The 23,302-nt window shown below is 42.2% G+C and overlaps 1 protein-coding gene across 1 annotated transcript in view; it reads right to left on the bottom strand.

The window, feature by feature from the left end:
• MDN1 (midasin AAA ATPase 1) overlaps nt 1-23,302 on the bottom strand; it is a 116,142-nt gene that overhangs the window by 37,995 nt on the left and 54,845 nt on the right. The window contains exons 47-68 of the mRNA XM_061989428.1: nt 22,414-22,559; nt 21,350-21,552; nt 20,090-20,310; nt 18,712-18,825; nt 17,850-17,982; nt 17,088-17,197; nt 15,705-15,838; nt 14,833-14,993; nt 14,529-14,649; nt 12,163-12,373; nt 11,789-12,020; nt 10,602-10,728; nt 9,612-9,782; nt 9,251-9,465; nt 8,768-9,149; nt 8,500-8,609; nt 5,961-6,657; nt 4,619-4,780; nt 3,303-3,579; nt 1,322-1,557; nt 585-680; nt 206-300 (exon numbers count right to left, since the gene is read on the bottom strand). Of these exons, the coding sequence (XP_061845412.1) occupies nt 206-300; nt 585-680; nt 1,322-1,557; nt 3,303-3,579; nt 4,619-4,780; nt 5,961-6,657; nt 8,500-8,609; nt 8,768-9,149; nt 9,251-9,465; nt 9,612-9,782; nt 10,602-10,728; nt 11,789-12,020; nt 12,163-12,373; nt 14,529-14,649; nt 14,833-14,993; nt 15,705-15,838; nt 17,088-17,197; nt 17,850-17,982; nt 18,712-18,825; nt 20,090-20,310; nt 21,350-21,552; nt 22,414-22,559 (4,354 nt within the window). The remainder of the gene's footprint in view (nt 1-205; nt 301-584; nt 681-1,321; nt 1,558-3,302; nt 3,580-4,618; nt 4,781-5,960; nt 6,658-8,499; nt 8,610-8,767; nt 9,150-9,250; nt 9,466-9,611; nt 9,783-10,601; nt 10,729-11,788; nt 12,021-12,162; nt 12,374-14,528; nt 14,650-14,832; nt 14,994-15,704; nt 15,839-17,087; nt 17,198-17,849; nt 17,983-18,711; nt 18,826-20,089; nt 20,311-21,349; nt 21,553-22,413; nt 22,560-23,302) is intronic.

Below are 23,302 nucleotides of genomic sequence, written 5' to 3'. Positions count from 1 at the left end.
CGTAGGGTCATCAGGGGCTGGACATGCTCCCTGTGAGCCAGTACAACTGCTAGTTTGGGGGTTTTCCCCCTACATTGTTACCGGGACAGCCAGCACAAACACAAGCATGTTCCATGATGAAGTCAATCCTGCATTGCTACATCTGCATACAGAGACAGAAGCTTACAGCAGCTAAGAGAAAGCAGTAGGGAAGGACAGCTCTTACTTCAACTCCAATCTACGCCACTGGATAATCAGTTTTGTGACCAACTCGAGGTGTTTTCGCAAGGACAGAGCTCGACTGGCGTTTTGTTCCCAGTCCTGGAAGAGGAAAGAGATTTAAAAGCTCCTTTTATACACAGCCAGAAATCAGTGGTTGCATGGTAAGACTTGTGCATACTCTGGGGATCACATTCATAGAATCATAGAATGGTAGGGTTGGAAGGGACCTTTAGAGATCATCCAGTCCAACCCCCAGCATGGAGCAAGTTCACTTCCTCAAGTTCTGGCCAGCAATCAAGCTTTCAGTTGTTTTTGTCATGGTGTCAATACAAATAAGGAAATATAAAAGAGAAAATAAAAGTTTCCTCTATCTCTTTTCTTACCTGTGCCTTTGCAAGAAGGATTTCTAAGCCATTCAGGAACTTTGAGAGAGGACTGGAGAGTGGAAAACTCTGGATTCTGTCCATCACAACTAACAGCTGCAGAATAAAAGACCACATGTGTTCAACCTAAAGCAACTGATCTTCAACAGAAGCAGTCATGAAGATAATTTGAATTAGCATAACCTTTCCTTGCAAAAGATAATAATATGTTGGGGTTTTTTTCACTTTAAAATGCTTGACAGTAGTCAGTGAAGGCCAGTGCACTCAGGGAAGGGAGCACAAACGACCTAATGCAAAGAGATCCAGTGATTCAGAGCTTCTGCACTACTCTAAGAAATACAGCCCAAGGGCTACACAGGCCTTCCAGGTGGGACCAAAGGTAAGCATTTTAACACTACAAAAAAAGCATTTTGGGGGAAAAAATCCCCACCAAACAGGAGCCTGAAGAGCAAAAGACCTCAAGGATCTTTGAGGTATGGTAAACTAAAGACTGGTTAAAGCTGTAGAGAGTAGACAGTGAATGCCACTTCACATTCAATAACTAAAATGGAGCAGCTAATAATACCTAATACCTCTTCAGAAGAAAGAGGTGTGACTTCAAGACAGCTGCATAAGCAATACAAGCACCTAGGCAAGCACATGCATGCATGTCTAGGCTTATCTACACACAAACTTACACACAAATGCAATTCCAAAACACTCCATTTTTCCCCAAATGGTTGTTGAGATGTTTTTACCTGCACAAGCACTGGATGCTCTGGCCATTCTTGCAGTAGCCCATTTACTTCTTTAGCAAAATTATCAAGTACAGGTTGGCACTGTCGGACCTGCTGAATATTAGGATGCTGGTAGAAGTCATATGGGCCACCCTGCTGCAGTGTAAGGTCTGATGTGAATTCCTCAAAGAAGGTATTGCGAAGAAGAGTGCTAACTAGAAGCTGGCTTCCCAAAAGACTCTCATTCATTTCAGCACCTAGGAAGCAAGAAAGGAAGAATATCACATGTGCTATTAACCCTTTTTCAGATGAATAGAAAAGGTTCTTTTTTTCCCTGTATATCAACTCTGAGCATGTTAGTATTCAAGGATATAAGAAAGTGACACACATAAGCAATGAGATAAGACTATAGAAGAGACATAGTTTACATCACGTATTTTCTCCAATTTTAAATGAAAATAAAGTCAGTATCCTAAAGGTGAGCTGTGATTCCAGTCAGAAGATCACGGTTGCTCTGTGCATAAATTCACATCAAGGAGTTATTTACTACAAAATTTAGTAGTAAAGACTCTGAAAAAGTAATCCAACACACATATAAAAAAGCAACAACATATATTACACCTCATGTGTCACACAAAACTTAGTGCAACAGGACTGCTGTTCCTGCAGCACCTGCTTAACTGCACACATATACATTTATTAATCATAGAATCACAGAATGGTAGGGGTTGGAAGGGACCTTTAGAGATCATCTGGTCCAACCCCTCTGCAGAAGCAGGGTCACAAAGATCAGGTCACAAAGAAACATGTCCAGGAGGGTCTTGAAGACCTCCAAGGAAGGAGACTCTACAACCCGTCAGGGCAGCCTGTGCCAGGGCTCCCTCACCTCACAGGGAAATAGTTTTTTCTTATATTTAAGTGGAACTTTTTGTGTTCCAGCTTCATCCCATTACGCCTTGTCCTGTTGCTAGATACCATAGAAAAAAGGAATGTCCCAACCTCCTGACACCCACCCTTTAGATATTTATAAACCTTAATAAGATCCCCCCTCAGTCTCCTCTTCTCCAGACTAAACAGCCCAAGTTCCTGCAGCCTTTCCTCATCAGGAAGATGCTCCAGTCCTCTGATCATCTTGGTGGCCCTGTGCTGGCCTCTCTCCAGCAGTTCCCTGTCCCTCTTGAGCTGAGGAGCCCAGAACTGGACACAGGACTCCAGATGAGGCCTCAGCAGGGCAGTGGAGAGAGGGAGCAGAACCTCCCTTGACCTGCTGGCCACACTCTTCTTGATGCATCCCAGCCTGCCATTGGCCTTCTTGGCCACGAGGGCACATTGCTGGCTCATGTTCAGTTTGTTATCAACCAGCACTCCCAGGTCTCTCTCTGCAGAACTGCTCTTCAGCAGGTCAACCCCCAGCCTGTCCTGGTGCATGGGGTTGTCCCTCCCCATATGCAGGACTTTGCACTTGTCCTTGTTGAACCTCATGAGGTTCCTCTCTGCCCAACTCTCTATTAGATTAGAACTGAAATATAGTTTTGCTTTGAATAGTGATGAAAGTGTTATCCAGAGGTCCTGCACATTCTTAGGATTTTTTTTTACCAAGTATGCAAAAATTTGAGGTAAAAATAATCACTTTTTAAAAAAATTACAGAAGCTCCACTAAAACCTCTTTGTCAATTTTATGTCTGGGAAATTTCTGCAAGTGCATCACGTTCTAAAGGATTATGCAGGTGCAAGTGAGTAATGTTTCAGAACACGAAGTAGATTCAGTTTGTTCTTAAACCCTGTTGGTCTTGTCTATTAACAAACAGATCACAAAGTAATCCTTTAAAAATCACAGCTGAAGCATTAAAAGACATGTAACAAATTCTCTGGGTAAAAAAATACATGGTTTTGTTCATTTTCTCCATAATAGGTCTGATTGATGACCTGCAATACAATTAATTTGAAACAAAATCATTACAAAGCTAAACGAGCACATCTGAAACACTGCCAGCAATCTTACCAATTAAAGGATAGAACTGTGACACCAGACATGCACCAGTCTGATAGCAGGAAATAAATGTGCTGAAATAATGTTTGGCTTGATGAGAAGGCAGATTCTGCTGATACCATAGGGAGCGAGCAAAGTTTAAGCACAACTGTTGATGAACCATCATTACTGTTTGCATAGAGCTCTTGGACAAAAGGCCTCTGTCAACATCCAGCTTGTCTTCCGATGGATCTTCAGTTTCCATTGTTTCTTCTTCTAGACTTGGTTGAGCTGTGATATCTTCAAAGTCCTGCAAATCATATGATAACTGAAGGTCAGGTATAATTTGTCACAGAATGGTAGGAGTTGGAAGGGACCTTTAGAGATCATCTAGTCCAATCTCCCTGCAGAAGCAGGGTCACCTAGATCAGGTCACATAGGAACATGTCCAGGTGGGTCTTGAAGACCTCCAAGGAGGGAGCCTCCACAACCCCTCTGGGCAGCCTGTGCCAGGGCTCCCTCACCTCACAGGGAAATAGTTTTTTCTTTAGTTTAAATGGAACTTTTTGTGTTCCAGCTTCATCCCATTACCCTTTGTCCTGTTGCTAGGTACCATCAAAAAAAGTGCTGCCCCAACCTCCTGACACCCATCATTTAGAGACTTGTAAATATCCCCCCCCAGTCTCCTCTTTATTCCTTGAATGCCTCCCTTTGCCACCTGCCTGTCTGCATTTTTAGGCATTGCAACAACAGGCTAAAGATTTGGAGCTGGCACTGAAGAGACACACTCCTTACACCCCACCAAGCACAGATGTCAGTCAAACACAACACAGGTGAACAGAACCATAAAGAGCATAACCACAACAGGCAGGAGTGCAGGACAGCAAGTCCTAATCTGCAGCCAACTAAACCTCTCAGAGGAGAAGCAGCAGCAGTTGCATCTGCTGATAAACCACCTCAGTGCTGTTTGGTTGCTTGAAGATCTGAACCATTACGTCCCAATGCCACAGGTGATTGTTTCATGCATTCCTGTACTTCAGGAGTAATTCAGTCTCGGTAGACCTTAGTGCTCCATGAGCCCAACTCACAAATTTTACAACAAATAGCCAATAATGCTGTCATTATGTAACCTGGAACTATTCAGATGAACTGTAGAAAAGCTCATCCTACAAAAACACTTTCTACAAGCAAAGGGAAAACAAACTACAAGCACAATGCTTCATACCTTTCCATCCAAAAATACAATCTACACATTTGTCTTTTGGCTCAGGTAAAAACTCCTGCATTCCACATCTCATTTCACTTTTCAGGAGCCACTTCAGACATAGCAGTTGTGTTTCAGTTAATACCTTTTCATGAAGGGGAAATCTCCTCCTAAATTCCTCTTCTTCCTCCTCTTCCTCACTCTGTCCTTTCCCGTGCCTTTTACTTCTGTATCTGTACAAACTGCGTTCCATTGCCTCCTGCTCTTGGGCACGACGTTCCTGTTCATCCCACTCATTTATAATTGCCTAAGGAGACACAAAGCAGGATGCTTTTATGCAAGCTGAAGTTTAAAATCACCTCATACTTTAAGAGGGGCAGTACCTATGTTGTTTGGCTCTTTCCTTTCCTCTGCAGTCTACAGCAGTATAAATGAAAGCCGCTTCGCTTGAAGGAAACACTTGGGAATTGTCTTCTCAACAAACCAACGAGGAAAGAGCACAGAGAACAGTATGCACAGTGCTTGGCCAAGTCTCCTTTTCTTAACCATTTGATAAAGAAACTCTCCATTGGTGCCTTTTTTGTGGCTTTGGTGGGTTTTTTAAGTAAATAAAATCTATGGTAACCATCACAGGCTACGATTTTATGCCTTAGATCAATTCAAACAAGTTAATCCAGTATTTTAGCTTATGTTAGAATTATCTTCTATCAGTTTAACTGAAAAAGAAAAGTTTAAGGAAATTATCATAGAATCCACAGAATGGCAGGGGTTGGAAGTGACCTTTAGAGATCATCTAGTCCGATCTCCCTACAGAAGCAGGTCCCTAAATTAGGTCACACAGGAACATGTCCAGGGGGGTCTTGGAGACCTCCAAGGAAGGAGCCTCCACACCCTCCCTGGGCAGCTTGTGCCAGGGCTCCCTCACCTCACAGAATCACATAATTATACTAATAATTATCAAAGTAGAATCATATAGAATGGTGTGAGTTGGAAGGGATGTCTACAGATCACCTAGTTCCACCCGCCTGCCATGGGCAGGGACACCTTCCACTAGACCAGGTTGCTCAAAGTCCCATCTAACCTGGCTTTGAACAATTCCAGGGATGGGGCACCCACAGCCTCTCTGGGCAACCTGTTCCAGTGCATCACCATCCTCACTGTAAAATATTTCTTCTAAATCTAGCTCCTTCAATTCAAAAGTGTTGTGCCTTGCCCTATCACTACAAGCCTCAATAAAACATCTTTTTGTGTCCTTATAAGTCCCCTTTATATACTGAAAATCCACAATAAAGTCTCCATGGAGCCTTCTCTTCTCCAGGCTGAACAGCTCCAACTCTCTCAGTCTTCCTCACAGGAGGACTGCTCCAGCCCTTTGATAATTTTTGTGGCTCTCCTCTAGACACGCTTTCACAGATGCATGTCTGTCTTGTGCTGGGGATCAAGGCAGTTTAGTGCAAGAATGTTGGCCATTGGCATTCAGCTCCTACCTGACACAGGTGTCTAAAAAGCTGCAGAGATTTCTTGTCCATCTCTCCTCTGGATAGTACATGGCTTCGAAGGTGCAACAAAGCATTCACTAAGAGCTGTTCCAGGGTTGGGCAAGGCTGCTCTGCTGCTTCAGCTTCCACTTCAGAGCGCTTCAGGGAAAGCTTTTTAAGCCCGTGAAGCACCTCAACCGAATTCACTGAGCATAAGGTTTCTGCACGAGCCAAATAGGTGGGGAAGACACAGCCAACAGAAGGAAATGCCAACAGAGAAGTGAGGAGGTTGGTCAGATCAGCCGGACGCACACAGCTGTTGAGCACCGAATAAACCTCTGAGGCCACTAATCGCATGCCATGCTGCAGCTGTAAGATGGCAGCTTGCAGGGGAACAATGGCATCAGGGAATACAGCATAATCCTCTGCCAGGTGTTTTCTGAACTGATGGTGTGACTGTTGCCAAGATGCTTCCTCGTTTAACAGGTTCTGTATTGCCTGGAGTGATTTAGGTCTCTCCCCACGGAGGAACTGCAGAAGGCGAGCTAAAAGATCTTGGACTGAAGAAACCCGTGCTATGCTGCTGATGTACTGGTGAGCCTCCTGGTATAAACAGTCATAGGGTGGAACTGGAGGCCTGAAGGCCTTCTTTCTGGAGAGACCGCTTATTTGCTCCTTCAACCTTTGCATTCTTTCACGTAACAGTCTGTTGAGAAATAACATTGATCAGTTTAGACATATAAACATGTTACATGTATCTCTAACGTAACAGATACATGAAAAGATCCATCAGAAATCACAGAATCACGGAATCAAAAGGGCTGGGAGAGACCTCAAAAGATCATCCAAGTCCAATCCTCCTGCCCAAGCAGGACCACCTAGAGTAGGTCACACAGGAACTTGTCCAGGTGGGTTTGAATGTCTCCAGAGAAGGAGACTCCACAGCCCATCTGGGCAGCCCCTTCCAGTGCTCCCTCACCTCAACAGGGAAGTTTTTCCTTGTGTACTCTACTAGTTTGAGTGAGATAGCAGATAAGGAATAAACAAGAAGCAACAACACCTGTAAAGCATTGCACATGTATTTCTCTTCCCTCTTGCACCTTCAGACAAACTTCAATTGCTGTTTTCCTCGCTACCCAATAGCTCTGTGAGCATTAATGGAAAAGCAGCATTACTATAAGCAACGTGTAAAACTCAGCTTTTCAGAACTTGCTTTCAAATTCTATTGTTTCCTTAAGCAGGTGCATAGAACTAGTAGACCCTCTACGTGTCTACTAATGAAATCAATAACTTCAATTAATAGGGGAAAACCATGAATAGTAGCCAGTTTTTATCTCCAGGTACAAGGAAAACCTGGGAAACTGCACAAAGGAGAAATCTCTGTTCACTTAAACTTTCCTCTTCAAGATTTTCAGAGCAAAAAAAACCCCCAATAAAACAACTCCCATACTGAACAACAAAACAACGTCAACAAATTCCATAAGTCAGAATACTTTATACGGTAAGATACTTATCATAGAATCATAGAATGGTAGGGGTTGGAAGGGGCCTTTAGAGATCATCTAGTCCAACCCCCCTGCAGAAGCAGGGTCACCTAGATCAAGTCACAAAGAAACATGTCCAGGAGGGTCTTGAAGACCTCCAAGGAAGGAGACTCCACAACCCCTCTGGGCAGCCTGTGCCAGGGCTCCCTCACCTCACAGGGAAATAGTTTTTTCTAATATTTAAGTGGAAGTTTTTGTGTTCCAGCTTCATCCCATTACCCCTTGTCCTGTTGCTAGATACAATAGAAAAAAGGGATGTCCCAACCTCCTGACACCCACCCTTTAGATATTTATAAATGTTAATAAGATCCCCCCTCAGTCTCCTCTTCTCCAGACTGAACAGCCCCAGTTCCTGCAGCCTTTCCTCATATGAAAGATGTTCCAGTCCCCTGATCATCTTGGTGGCCCTGTGCTGGCCTCTCTCCAGCAGTTCCCTGTCCCTCTTGAGCTGAGGAGCCCAGAACTGGACACAGGACTCCAGATGAGGCCTCACCAGGGCAGAGCACCTTAGGCAAAGGCTGTTGCTAAGATGCACATCTGGTGATTTCTAACTCAGTACATATCAGTTCAAGAGCTCTGCAAAATAGCACTGGCACCTATCAAGGCCTTGAAGAGTTACAGTTGATAGATGGAATGGAATGTGTGTTGATAACACTGTTGCATTTCAGTGAAACTACTATAATTTAGGTATGTGCCTTCAATTTTGTCACAATATGAAGGTCACTGCTTTACTTGTACTCACAGCAGTACAAAGACAACTCCTTAACCTGTTGTATTCACAACAGTACAAAGACAATTCCTTACTTGCTGCAAGCAAACACAACAGCTTCTGTATTTTTCTTTACCATCTCAACAAGCAAATTGATCCTTTCACACCAGCAATCCCTATTTCTACAGAAGAACACATACAATTTTAAACCTGTGGAGAAAAGCTTTGGGGCCCCAAGCACCCAAAGATGAAATTTCCAATCTAAGAGAGAAGAGTTAAGTGCCTGGAGTGTTACCTGAGGTGGGGATGAATACAGCTGCTGATTGCTTCATCTTCAATACTTTTTCCTGTATGCAGCTGGGATGAGAAATCATTTGTTTTCCATTCACATTCCAGTTGGTATAACTAAAAAGGAAAGAATAAACCTTTCTCTGAGGCTCTGGTTTTGGTAACCAAGTAGGTACATCATCTCTGTGGACATTAAAAAAAGTCACAACCAAGAATACCCATGCATTGATTTTATACATTACAGAGGTAAAAAGCCAGTTCAGCTCCATACTCACCTCTTCTTCTGCATACTTGAGCTTGTATTCTCTTTTAACAGCTGGATCAAACCTGGTCTGTGGAAGCCACACCTGGATCTGCACCAAACCCATGTTGACCCAGAGGCTTCCTCGCCAAGCTGCCTCTGGTAACTCCTTAAGCCCTTCCCCAAAGAACTGCTGCAAGCAAGTGAGCAGAAGAAACAGGAATTCTTTAGGAAGTAACTCCTGATCAGTGATGATTCTAAATATCTTGAGAAAGCACTCATATACAACAGGATTCTTGAGGTAGAGCTTCTCACAGCATTCCAAAAATTCTTCTTGAAGATCCATTGGAACCAGGTCTACCAGGGCAGAGAGCTGTCTGCCCAGCATTATTCCTTGCAGTCTAGCATCTGTGTATCTAGAGGCAAAGGAATGAAAAGAGTTCCCAATCAATAAGCAAACTTCTGTAAACATGCTTGATATTTAAATAACACCTATGTGGAAAAGTGGTCTTAATACCTAAAGTCTGCAATTGAAGAGACAGTCAGGTTGGTCCACAGCGCTGTGCTAACTTCGTGAAGCTGCTGTGCCCTCTCCATCCATTCTCCCAATGTCACATGGGATGATGACAGAAGAGGGAGCCCACTCACATCCCACTGGCTTGTCTTCCTGCTACTAGTTAGAATTTCAAAGAAGCACTTTGAGAAAACGGCTCGGGTCAAAATACCTGGGCCCTAAATTAAGAGATTAAGAGTTAGATTGTTCAGATGCAGCTTGTACTGACTCTGCTAGAGCTCACAGTATTGCTTTAAAAAGCTATTGAATTATTTAATGACAGAGTATTCAGCCTAGTTGTTTGATTAGGTGAGAAAGGACAAACCTTCACAGAACAGTTCAGATGGGATTTAGAGAAGCTGTTTTCCTCTGTTGCAGGTAGAGGCCTCCAAGTCAACCAGTAGTCTGGGTCTGTGCTGAAAGTACTGCTCCAAAAGGATGCTAATGCAGCATTAACTAGCTGAGATGACAGAACAGACATTTCTTCAGAGGATATCTAAAGAGAGAGAAAAGTCCAGAGGAGAGAATAATTTACAAGGAGCAAGAGAGAATCAAGAACATACACACACACAAAAGTAAGGGCATAACACTTTTTCAGTAAGGGTAGAACAAGATACTCTTCAAGATCCTTTTCAAATTGACATGGAATTTGCTTGCATCTCTTCTCAATGAAGAGTAGACTTCCTGAGGTCTGCAATTCTTCTGTCTGTGGAACATGCAAGTTTTCAGAACACAGCCTCTACAGCTGTGTGACCCTGAGGTTACATAAACACAGAACAGATAAAGCTATCCAATATTCTGTTTTGAGGCACTTAAAGTGAATTTGGGAACTCAACCATCACTACTTCAACACCCAAATACTGACTGATGAGAATTTTCTGTTATATTAAATGCCCTACAGAAAATGCAACAAGCTACTGTCTGTCTACTGGATTTGCAACACAGATCTGAGAAAAATAAAGAGGAACAGAAGCAAGTCTTTTTCCTCACAAAATTACTTTGAGTACATAGATACAATCAGGCTGACACATGTCATTCTATCAATTTCCTCTTTTCCACTGGGTCACAGATGAATGGAACGATAGTACCAAACTAAGTCATATTGAGTGATGTTACTCAAGGCTCTGTTGGACTTCATTCGTGTTCTAATCTCATTATTGGAGGCTCTTGGTTAATAATCCTTCTTATTAAAAGAAGAAATGACTACAGGCACAAGTAGGAAAACTGGGTGTTGAAAATCTTACACAGATATACCCCTTTGGAAGGGCCTGTTGAAAAATTCTGCAAGACTAATTAAACTAAAACTTGTTCTTACTTCATTAAGGTGTAACAAGTGCCACAGTCCAGACAGCTGGTGAGAAGCAGCTGGTGTCAACTTCAGGGAAAAAGTTATAAGCTGAGCTAGATCTGAACATATGTTTAGTCCTTGACTGAAGTTCTCTCTGTAGCAAACAGAAGAAATACAACCTAAGTAATGTTTCAGCAGGGCACAGGAAATAAATGAACTGGATAGTAAAGAACTGAGAATGGCAGGTGAAGTTACAGTAACAGAGGTTCCCTGAACAGTTAAAATGACAGCATTTGAAACACTGGAGATTAACAAGTCCTGAGGTAATATACAAAACACTTGCATCCTTCAAAGGTGGCAAAATCTTAATACAATAAAATGGGGAAGAAGTGGAATGTTCTGTAACTGTAAGCTACGTTTAGAAACAGTCTTCCTGCTTTACAGTTTCTGTGAAAATCAGAACTGTTCTGAATTAAAGAGTAAATAAATCAGTGATCCTAGAAGTCTCACTGCACAAAGAAAACATTTCACTGAAATCAATAAATGGAGAGTTATCTTTAAGGAATAGTAAAACAGTTTAAAAAATAATTACACTTGGCCCCTCAGGACAACATTAACACTGCTTAAGTTCAAAATGTTCATCTCAGCTATGAGTATACACAAGTAGCTTACACAAAAGGAAACATATATGCTAGTGTACTTTCTCCATCACCAGGACTAATCCAGCCTTTCTTCTGCAGCCTCCAGTAACACAGCCATAAACATCTTCATGTTAACTCCTAACATCAAGGACTCCTCCATTTCATTAAAAGGGAAATACAAGGTACTTCCAGAAGGCAAATACTATGTAGCATTTAATACACAAAAGGGTTTTGTTTTTCTCCATCTACAATTCATTCTACCATTAATAAAACCACTCCTGGAATCTAATGTTTTTACTCCAAAGGGGTTGGGCATCAATAGTCTTAGATTTGTATCAATACACTAAAAACTAATCATTTCCTGAAGCTTTTTATAGCTGCTCAAGTGCAATTCTGCATGCAGACAACGAGTGTATATGCATTTATATACATACTTATAAGCATACGGTGCACCACAAACATATATATGCACTCACAGAGACTTGTATACAGATGTAAAGCACCAGTTTTTAGACAGGGATTCTGAATCTCATTGAAGGAATACAGGATTTCTTCCTCCAACCCTCCTCTTACCTTCTTGCACAGGCCCTGGCCACACAATCTGCTGTCAGCTTGTACTGCCAGAGCAGGGTTATGTACTCCATTGCGGGCCACAGCTGAACCTGACTGCAGAGCTGGTTTAACAAGGCAGGGTCTAATTGGTTGGAGATGGTATCTTCAGTAAGTCTTTCTTCTGAATGGCTGCATGTAACTCCTTCTGCTCTCAGCTGTGAATGTGCAGCTTGCAAAAAAACCTTTAGCTGACCTGTTTGACAGAGTGTAAGAAGCACGTAAACGCATGTACTGTATTTCTTGCCAGCAATCACTTAATGCCCACTCTTTTTGTATAGAGGTGGAAAAGATATGTCAGAAATCATCCTGTTAAGCTCCTCAAAAGCATTACCTACCCAGACTAACATCTTCTAGATGATTTGCTCTAATTATCAGTCCATCAGCTTGCAACAACTCTTTCTTTGTCTTCCATCCAGTGGCAGCAATTTTCAGGCAGCACATTTTTTCCTGCCATTTACTTTCTCCAAAGGCCCATCTTAGCTCTGAAATGTTCAGTGGTTTGCTGAGAACTTTTAACTGAGAAAAACATTCCATGGCCAGTTTATCCTGGAAACATGAAAAGGACATTTGAACAGGTGTGTCATGGTTTAGCAAGGAGCAGCTTTTGGTTGGTAACAGGGGGAGCGGGTTGCAGTGAAGAACCGGTAAAGAGTTTTTGGACTCCCCCCTGGCTCCTGGGTTCAGACCCACCTCCGGCCCAGCTGGGCCAATCTGGCACCTCTGCCATCACTATTTAGGGACAGGAATTTGAAGTGCTGGCAGGAGGTGTGAGAGTGATACAAGATGGAGGCGACCACACAGACCCCACAGTCAGAGAAGGAGGAAGGAAGGAGAAGCACCAGACCAGAGACCCCTCTGCAAGCCGTGGTGAGAATGCAGCTGTACCCCTGCAAGCCATGCAGGGCCATGGCAGGACTGAGAGCCACCAGCAGCTCCGTGTGAGTGAGCCCAGACGGGCGAGGGACTGTGTGGGGAGACGGCCATGGCCCAGGCCGTGCTGGAGCCTGCGGGCCCAGAGCAGCCCCACACGAGAGGCAGAGAGGAGCTGCAGCCTCTGGGATCAATGCGCGTGGGAGCAGCCCGGGCAGGGCTGTGTGTGTGTGAGGGACCCCATGCACTTGCAGGGAGGGCTGGTGTGGAGCTCACCTGTCCTGAGGAGGGACAAATGGCAGAAGCCATCAGGAATAGACTGACTGAAACCCCCACTCCCTGTGCCCCCTGAGCTGTTCAAGGGGGGAGGACGTAAAAACACCGGGATCAGGGCTCTGAGCCCGGGAAGAGGGGAGGGGTGGGGAGAAGGTGGTCTTAAAGGGCTGGTCGGACTCTTCACTGTTGTATTACTCTGTGTTGTTTTATGTTTGTTGTGTTTGGGGTTTAAGGTTATGCTTTAGTTGATGTTGCATTAAATTATTCTCTGTTTCCTTCCCCAAGCCGAGTAGCCTGGGCTGTTTTGTCCTGAACTTCAAGCAGCAACTAAGCTCTCCCTGCCCTTTGGCAATCCTCAGCCTCTTCTGTACTTGAGGCCAATCATGGTCTTTTGTTCCCTGATGGGCCTAAAGGAGACAAATTTCCACCTTGTCCTGAACAGCACTAACAAAACAACCTATACCTGTGACTGCAGTCAAAACTAAGATTTCAAATTCACATGCACATGGCTGAAGTACTAATACCTATAAAATCAGCCCACAACAACAACTTAACAATAATTCTTTTGTAGCTCTACTCAAAAAGTAGGAAGACAACAATTGAATGTTGGCCACAATTCCTTCTTAACAATTTGGTTTTTCCTTCATGAAGAAACCAAACAGCTTATGCAGACAAAACAAACAACACTTCAATATGGCAACCTGCTCAACACAAAAAATGCCAGAAGTTACTGTCAGTTAAAACAACTGCAGTTTACATGTTCCATTTAAACACATTTGGATGCCTAGAAAAACCTCCCAAAATTCTTAGTAAGCACTGAATGATCTTCAGAGTCTCACAAAGTAACTACATGCATTTTTGAACAGCTGTGTATCTTTGAGAGAAAGACTCATAAAAACCTAGGTCTAATTACTAGTCACTAACATGAGCAACCTACATGATCACTTGTGCCCAGCTTTTAAAATAGGATTTATGTTCTTCAGAAAATTTTACTGTTGAGAGGGTTTTTTGTTTGCTTGTTATATTGAGTAATAACAACTGCTTCTGCAGGGGGGTTGGACTAGATGATCTCTAAAGGTCTCTTCCAACCCCTACCATTCTATTTCTCTAAGTTATTTATCATAGAGTCATATCTCCCAACTATCAAAATTAAGAGGACTTGTCTGAAGTCATAAGGCAGCCCCATCTATGCTATTTTAAAGGAAGTACAGAGTTTATTCTACATACACATATGTTCACTAAACAAGCAAGTGGCATCCTGAAATTCTTAAGTCTTCAGAACAGAGCACAGAGTATAATTTTTATGCTTGAGCATCTCTCTATATAGACAGGAGTTGTTTAATATAAACCATAATTAATAGTAGAAATGTATCTGAATAACTGATGGATTTCACAAACAAGATGTACATTAGCATATGCTGAAATTGCCTTTTTTATCAACCTAACTAGTCCAAAAGGAATGTATTTATGGTGACCTGGAAAGCAAGTGCTGTAAATGTTGATTATTTTAAAGCATATTTGAGCATTGCTACGTCTGCAAACAAAGCACAGATACCTTAAAAGGAAGAGGTCTTCCTAGAGACTTCTGTAATATCTTCATACTGCCAGAAATAGCAGCAGGATTGGCCAAGCAGCTCTGGATCTGCTGTGAAACAGATTGAATTTCCTTGGAAATCCTTGTAGATGAAGAAAAAAAAAAGAGGGAAGAAAAAAATTCCACATGGTTGGTTAACTAAGCTTGAGAAGCAAAGCAAAAAGATACATGAGAAAGGAAAATCCCTCCTCTTATCCTTCCAGTCAAGGGGCAGAGATTCTAGATGATCATTTGAGTAAGCAGAAGCCCAGTTGAAACCACTCACTTGTGCTGGTCTGATCCAATAAGCATCTGAGGAATTCTGTCAATTAGATGCTTCATAACCCAGTGCCAGTGCAGAGACAGAAGTGCCAACCCTGGTGAATCCACTGTCTGAGTGTCGGAGACTGCCCAGAACCGGTCACGCCACAGCAAGCAGTACAAAATCTAACCACAAGCCAAAAAGGTTACATTACTGCATGTTACAGAACACTTCGTAATTCAAAGCAAGAGAAAAAGCAAAACCACCATCACTGGTATTCACTTCAGACTCACACAACGCTTTGTATTTAATGGTACACAACCAGCAGTCGACTATGTGTTCTCTGAAAATGCCCCACAGCTCTATTGGCAGCTGGAACCACACACAGTAGAACCAAGTAATCCCTGTACCAAGTCTACAATGCCATTGTCACATCCCAGCAAAACAACTTCAATAGTCTGAAAGAGGAGAGGGAGAAGTGAACCATCCCTGTGACTCGCATGTCAGCTGCCCAACTTTAGATACCTTTATCTGAGACATTTGGAGAGAAACAGGCACTTCTACAGCACAATTAATACCATCATAAGCAGGCAGAGAAGACTTGATGATCAAGTTCACCAATGGATATCAATGTCTCAGGTGATAATTCCCACCCCAAGTACCTGCAGGCTGAAAACCTACATCCTGCTCACAAGAAATGGGAAGGCAGCATAAATTACAGCCTATAAAACAACCATGACAATTTGTCTGGTGTCAGGCACGTGCTGAACATCAACACAAGCACTGCAGTTTATTTCATGGTCTCTGAAACTAACACAAAAAAAATAAATCAATTGCTTTGCAGACAATCTCATTCTAGTTAACTTCCACAACCATGCTAGGAAAAGCACACTCACATCGTACATGTCTTCATCGCTTAAGGCCACCTGAGTAGACTTCACCCAGTGAAATGCAAATGCGTCCCACAGTTCAAAGAAAGGAGCAAGGTTGACCACAATTCCATGAGGAAGACAGTTGTAACTTCCTGGATCTGAAGTTTGGGGAAGAAGGAAAGACAGGGAGAGGCTGAATATTCAAGGCACATCACATGATAAGTAAAGGTCATTTCTGATCACTAGGATCCTCTCAATGTTTGGGGGAAAGAGAAATCATGAAAAAAACCTAATAATTGAAATAACAGAAGTACATAGAATCATAGAAGGGTTGGAGGGATCTTTAGAGATCATCTGGTCCAACCCCCCTGCTCAAGCAGGTCCACCTAGATCAGGTCACACAGGAATATGTCCAGGCGAGTCTTGAAGACCTCCGAGGAAGGAATCTCCACACTCTCCCTGGGCAGCCTGTGCCAGGGCTCCCTCACCTCAACACTGAAAGAGTTTTTCCTTATGTTTAAATGGAACTTTGTGTTCCAGCTTCATCCCATTACCCCTTGTCCTGTTGCTAGCTACCATAGAGAAAAGGGATCTCCCAACCTCCTGAAACCCACCATTTAGATATTTGTACATATTCATGAGATCCCCCCTCAGTCTCCTCTTCTCCAGACTAAACAGCCCCAGTTCCCACAGTTTTTCCTCATATGAAAGATGTTCCACACCCCGATCATCTTGGTGGCCCTGTGCTGGCCTCTCTCCAGCAGTTCCCTGTCCCTCTTGAGCTGAGGAGCCCAGAACTGGACACAGGACTCCAGATGAAGCCTCATCAGGGCAGAGCACATTAGGGGAAGCAGAACCTCCCTCAACCTGCTGGCCACACTCTTGTTGATGCATCCCTGGATGCCACTGGCCGTCACTACTTGCACAACTCTTTATTACCTTAATGCATTTAATATTAAAAAACCCATCATGAGGAAAGCATTGGTTAATTGCTTCTATGCAAGACACTGTCACCACATTTTTCCCCTTTATTTTAGGAGTAAAACATCCTACTTAAATAAAACAATAGAAAAAAGACTAGAACAAAAGCATGTCTGAAGAAATTGGCTATTTTTACTAGCCAAAGACAAAATGGTAGTGCAATTTCTCTCCACCATTATCCTAAAGTTTAGATAATTACAAGAGAAATTACATTCATTTATTACCTAGTAAAAGCCAGACATAAGTGTAGTGTAAGGTATAATCTAATGTAAGATTGGTATGTTATGTACCATATAATTAGTTCACATAATCTTTCTTCCCCCATTCAGGGCACACCACGTTTAAAATACACATTTTGTTACAGTGCAAATTAACCATATTCGAAATTGGCCACAGAACCAAAAGGAAGAGTGAAAATCAACCCACCTTTGCGGAAATCCAGAGACATCCTTAAGACACTATTTCTTGGCTTCTTGCTGACAATCAAATTCTTCTCAGTGTAGCTTCTTTTTTCTCTGTCAAGGAATAAGACTGCCCTAAATGAAAAATAAAGTTGTTAGAAATTCAGTAACATTTTAAAGCTTCTGCCTCATGAGAATGAACTAAAGTGACATCTGATATTTCACTGCATTATGAAACAAGAACCAAGTGCAGGGTAACTAACTGCTTGAGTATGGTTTCTGCAGAAGTAAGCTTCACAAGGAGCAGATTCCTGACTCCAGCAATTGCCAGGAAGGGAGAAGTAGCGAGCTACTAAACAGATGCTACACCACCACCTGCAGGCCATGTGAACAGCTACTTCCTTATACTGCAGCTGCAAAATCCATGTACTTTTTTGTCTTATTAGGAAAAGCATTCCAAATCCATAAGCAGGACAACTATTTCAGTTTTACATTTGAGATTCCACACTGCTGCTTCTGCCTCTTTTATGCTTTACCCCACAGTTCTTGTTTGTCTTCAAAAGTACTCCATCTTATACAGAATGTTCCTTGTATCAAGAGAACAGTTGTGGTTTGCATCTCCAGGCAACAGAAACAAAGACAAATACCAGCACAAAACCTGTCTGGTATTTTAGATCATATCTATTATCTGCCAAGTATGTTTTTAGGTTTTATCACAAGTGTTCATACAGCACTGATGACAGTTATTGGGCAACATTAACAAGCTGGAGTTTTTTTTGCAACCCACCGATTTGCCACAGACTTCAAAAGGATTAGAAGCTGATCCGTGTGTTCCATTTCTGTATCAAAGTTCATTGAATTTCTAATGATATCCAAAAACTGCATATTCCATCTTGGGTCCAAAGGCATCACATGTTCATCTGGGAAGACAGTAGAAACAATCAGTGAGTTTTCTCGATCGCCCTGCCTCTGCCAGAACTTTAGGGAGAGAAAGAAGGAAGCCTAAGAGGAAGGTGAAGTCTTAAGCTCCTTCCCTCCAGTCATCTGAACAGAAAAACATTAAGCTAACAGCAGGTGCTGTGAAACAGAACAGTGAAAGTAATTTAACCAGTGGTCAGAGTACCCAAAAAGACAGTGTAGAAAACCCAGTCCAATTCCCTCTTCCTTCACAGTCTGGGTAAGACACCTGAGACCATCCATGCACCTCACAAGCTTGGAAAGGAAACCACTGACCTGAGCTCTATGTTAAACACTGAGGGAAAATTATAGGCCTCAACATAAGTTTCACAGAGTGCACCACAGTAAGTGCTGGGAAAAAAAATGGGATACCTATACTATCCAGTCAGAAGGGCAGCAGATACGTGCCTCACTCTTAAGAATACTTAAGCCTGAGCTGTAGGAATACACATAGGTCACAGATACACTCAAGATTCATAGTCATAGCACTCAATTCATTTGCATGCAATTGCCATGTTTACAGTTCTACACAGCAAGAATGGCTTTGGTGTTCTTTTGCAACAACATCAACATAGAGTTAGAATTCAGCCTTTAATTTGTTACACACATTTCCTAAGAAGGCTTGTAGTGTGTTCAGAGAACAAATACAAGAAGCAACAATGTCTTGCATCCACTCTGTTTTCCCGAAGTACCTGTCATAGTTGGCTGTAGCAACTTGATCATGTTACTGACTCCAGATGAGAGGGGACTGGCATAGAAACTACCAAGGGCTACAGCACCTGCTTCCAGCTGAATCCGCACTGGGTCTGTAGATGAAGGGGAGAGAATGTAGGTCTAAGAGATGGAGAATTTAGTACAAATAAAAGTAACTTCAACTGAGACAGCATAAGCAACCTGAATCTCATCTGCACATGTATTCTGGACATGCTGGTTGCTTTTATTTTTTAGCTCTCAGAAGTCTTAAAAGCAGTCAGAATATCATGGTCAAGAACCACAGAATCATAGAGTCTTAAAGGGTGGAAGGGACATTGAGAGATCATCTAGTCCAACCTCCCTACCAGAAATATGTGTACTATAAAAAATACAGTTTGGGAAAATTCTTGAGCTTGTATCTTCAACACTTCCTCTCAGTACATCTACTTTGTACTTTTTTCCCTCCAGTTTAAAAAATCCCCACGATCCCATAAGACCATAACCGTCATGAAAGTAACTTTCTAGATATTTTCTAGTTTATAGATACACGTATCAGGAAAGGCAGCAAGATCAAGGGGCAGAATCCCATTCATATAGGGACAGTACAGTCTGGATTTCACATCATGTGAATTACTTGGACTAATGCCTGTCTAAATTCTTCACAAGTTTAATGTGATTAACATAAACAATGAAAAGCTCATCTGAGCTGCTGTCCTGAATGTCCAGGCAACAAAGCTGCAGGAAATCTCAGTCCTGTGGTTTGCTGGTTTTCTAACCATTTATATTATAGCACCAAATTAAGCAGAAGGCATTCTATTGCTTTAGTATCAAAAATAGTGAAGAGAAAGGCACATTTGCTTACATAAACAAAGAGAGATAAAAAAATAACTTATTCAGAGGCAGTGCAAGTTACATCCATGTTTGAATAATAAAAGACAATGTTTAGCCCAAAGTCTCTTCTTGTCCCAGGCATACACAACCTTTCTGTCTCTCCCTGGAAGCTTAATGCCCTTCATGTAGTGTGGGGAGTTGAGAATCATAGAACCACAGAACCTCAAGGGCTGGAAGGGACCTCGAAAGATCATCCAGTGCAATCCCCTGCCAGAGCAGGACCACCTAGAGTAGGTCACACAGGAACTCATCCAGGTGGGTTTGAATGTCTCCAGAGAAGGAGACTCCACAACCCATCTGGGCAGCCCCTTCCAGTGCTCCCTCACCTCAACAGGGAAGAGGTTTTTCCTTGTGTTTCTTCAGAACCCCCTATATTCTAACTTTCATTTCAGATCATTTGAATGGTCTGGATGCTTTCCTAGAAGACTGGCAGTTTGTGATAACATAATAAATCAGCCCTCAGGCAAAAGATAAATTATTACATACCAAGCACCTGTGGCAAATTTTTGGCTAAGGAGTTAAGCCATTTAACTCTCAATGTCCAATCTTGATTGGTTGCCTTTTCTATAAACAATTTCACTGCAGCCTGGAGAACTTCCATTTTATCCAACCAGTTTGTATCTATCTCAATAGCACTGAATTTGAGACTCTCAGGATTAGTGGACTGCATAATTTCTTGAAGGTCTTGCAGAGTCAGTGGTAGTGCCCTGAAACACAAAGAAATGAAGTCCAGCAATGAAGGGCTCCAACTGCCAGTTCCAGGAAAGAATATGTTTTGCAAGTCAAACTACTCAGCATGCAACCTTCTTCAGGAAAGAAGGTAGCAATGCAATAGTCTCTCCTTTTTATTTAGCTTTGAAGGCAGCTTACAAACACAAATCAGTTGAGGGTATCTTCTATTAGGAACTCACTATTGCCAAAAATTCATGCAGTGCCAGAAGTGAATATTCTGAGAAATCATAATTGATTTGTGCACCAGAATAATATGGAAAAGCAAGTTAACAAAGATTAAGTGTCATCGATAAAAAACCCTTAGCATGTTGCTAAGGTTCTACAGTTTCAGCATTCTTAGTACTAAATTCTACAGCTTGCTTTTTCACTGGAATCAAACCACAGCACCTGTCCACAGTAGATCATTAAGCAAAGCAGGCAAGCAGGAAGATTTTGCATCAATGTTGTGAAAATAGCCATTAGATTGCACACGAAATGATTAAAAGCATAATGATTCCTGTACATGAGCAGGAAATTTGCTGAAGTACCTGAAGCTACTGGACCTAAAAATAACTGATGCATAACTGTTTACACGAAAAGCAGGAAGTACAAATGATCATTAGTACATTTACAACTACTTAAAACACATATTTTTACAGTTCAGAAGGGAACTGAAGGTTAGAGGTTCTTTTGGCTCTTGTTACCTTGTACACTCAATGCTTGCATTCACATTTTCTGCTATATGCCAACTCCTAACTCAACTCAAAACTGGTCATGAATGTACCCATTGAAGATTTAACAGAATCCAGTATTTTGGCCTTAAAAATAATCTAGTAAATAATTAAACTTGCATGTGTAATGGCTGCATGGAAAGGTAACAAGGAGTCTTTAATTACTAGAGAGCAATGACCTCAGTCTCTACCTACACAACTTGCCCAAGACTTAGATTTGCAGGGAACAATGACATGCCACCACCAGTTCAGATACAGCTTGTTTTTTTTGCCTAATAAACAAGTAAGAAAGTTTCTTGCCTACCTGCAGTTTTTAAGGTTTAGTCTGTTCAGACAATACATTAGGACCTGTGCATCACTCCGGACTGTTGAAAGAAGTGAGTCTTCTACTGCAAACAGACCTGTAGGTAGGGAATCTGGCCACAGTCCCATTGCTAGCAAGGAGTTACCCCAGGTTTCATCAGAAGCCAGAGATGCAACATGCTTCGTAACCAATTCTAACACAAGCTACAAGAAACAACCAAAAAGCAGTTTAGAATCATATTAAAACATGTATTCAAGGAACTCAGTCATTTGGATTTGGATTTGTTTTGAAATAATTACAAAGGAAGTGCTCTACAAATGCTACATAAACTACACAATAAAATACCAAAACATTCCAACCATAAGTGAAGTAACATACTGTACAGTTTAAAACGGGAAGGGAATATGGCTATGTCCAGATGACAGTGTGCAAAGCATTTCAGGCTATATCAGTCTGATGATTAATATGCCACAGTCTCATCTGAAGCTATTAAAAAACAAAACAGGTAAGCCTCAGAGTCCAGTGGGATACTCTTTGGCTCCCTTATGCTGCAGAAGAGTGAGCCACTATCTACATCACATATGTCAGACAAACCATATTTATTCCTCAAGGAATATCTCAATAATGTCCCAGAATTATGTAACTAACTCATCTGACCTCTGTCTCCAGTAGCGTGCCACCAGGATGAGAAAATATACCATCAAAAGGCACGTGACAGCTGAAATTCACCATATTTCACCATCCAATACCAAAACCCCAACTTCTGGAGCCTCAACTGATGTGTTAGAATAAATTGCAGAACTGAACTGCTTACACCACAGCTACAAAAGGCTCAGAATTGGAGAGATACAGAAAATATCCTAATGCTACTGAACCCTTCCTCTTCATTATCTGACAGATCCCTGGGAGGATGTTTAAAGTAGTTCGGTTTATCTCCGAGCACCATCTTCATCAACATCTTGCTCAGACACTTCAGGAACAGAGCATCTCAAACACTAGCCTGAAAATGTTACTTTTCACTTGCCTAGATGACATAAAACAAGCTTCAAATAGAAAACTTTTACCTTTTGGTTAATCTGTAGCTGTTGTGAGCGGCCATAAACTTCCCAACAGGCTCTGTAAAAAGACTTTGCTAATCCAAGGCCTCTCTGTATCTGCTGCACGATTAACACAGCAGCCTGAAGCAAAGGTGACAAAGATGACACAGAACCTGAAAGATACACAGCATTTAGGGTGATATGAATGTTTAGTACTTGTCAGCCTGGTAACTGTGAGGACAAACATCTCTTTAGACCCAGAGTACGATCCAAAACAAGTGAATTCTACTGAGTCCTGAAAACTGAACGGATTCTTCCCAAGGTTAAAAAGAAGATTTAACATGATAGTAGATAAGAGGTGACCAGCTGAAATAAGACATCAAGCACTTGAGATGAATGAAACCTTGAATACTGTGTCCAGTTCTGGGCCCCTCACTACAAGAAGGACACTGAGGTGCTGGAGAGTGTCCAGAGACGGACGATGAAGCTGGTGAAGGGTCTGGAGAACAAGTCTGATGAGGAAGAACAAGTGGCTGAGGAAGCTGGAGGTGGTCAGTCTGGAAAAGAGGAGGTTGATCCCTCTCTACAGCTACCTGAAAGGAGGTCGTAGTGAAGTGGAGGGTTGATCTTTTCTCGCAAGTAATGAGTGATAGGACAAGTTGTCCAATCTAAGCCTGCTCTGTCAACTTCTTCACTGAGAGGGTTGTTACAGACACTGGCACAAGCTGCCCAGAGAGGTGGTGGAATCACCATCCCTGGAGGCATTTTGAAGCTGTGTAGATGAGATCATAGAATGGTAGGGTTGGAAGGGACCTTTAGAGATCATCTAGTCCAACCCCCCTGCAGAAGCAGGGTCACCTAGATCAGGTCACAATAAATCAGATGCTGAGGGACACAGTTTAGTGATGGGCTTGGC

This window comes from Colius striatus, chromosome 2, assembly GCF_028858725.1.
Source record: "Colius striatus isolate bColStr4 chromosome 2, bColStr4.1.hap1, whole genome shotgun sequence".
In the NCBI taxonomy this organism is placed as follows: Eukaryota; Metazoa; Chordata; class Aves; order Coliiformes; family Coliidae; genus Colius; species Colius striatus.
This window is presented reverse-complemented; position numbering and strand designations above follow the sequence as displayed.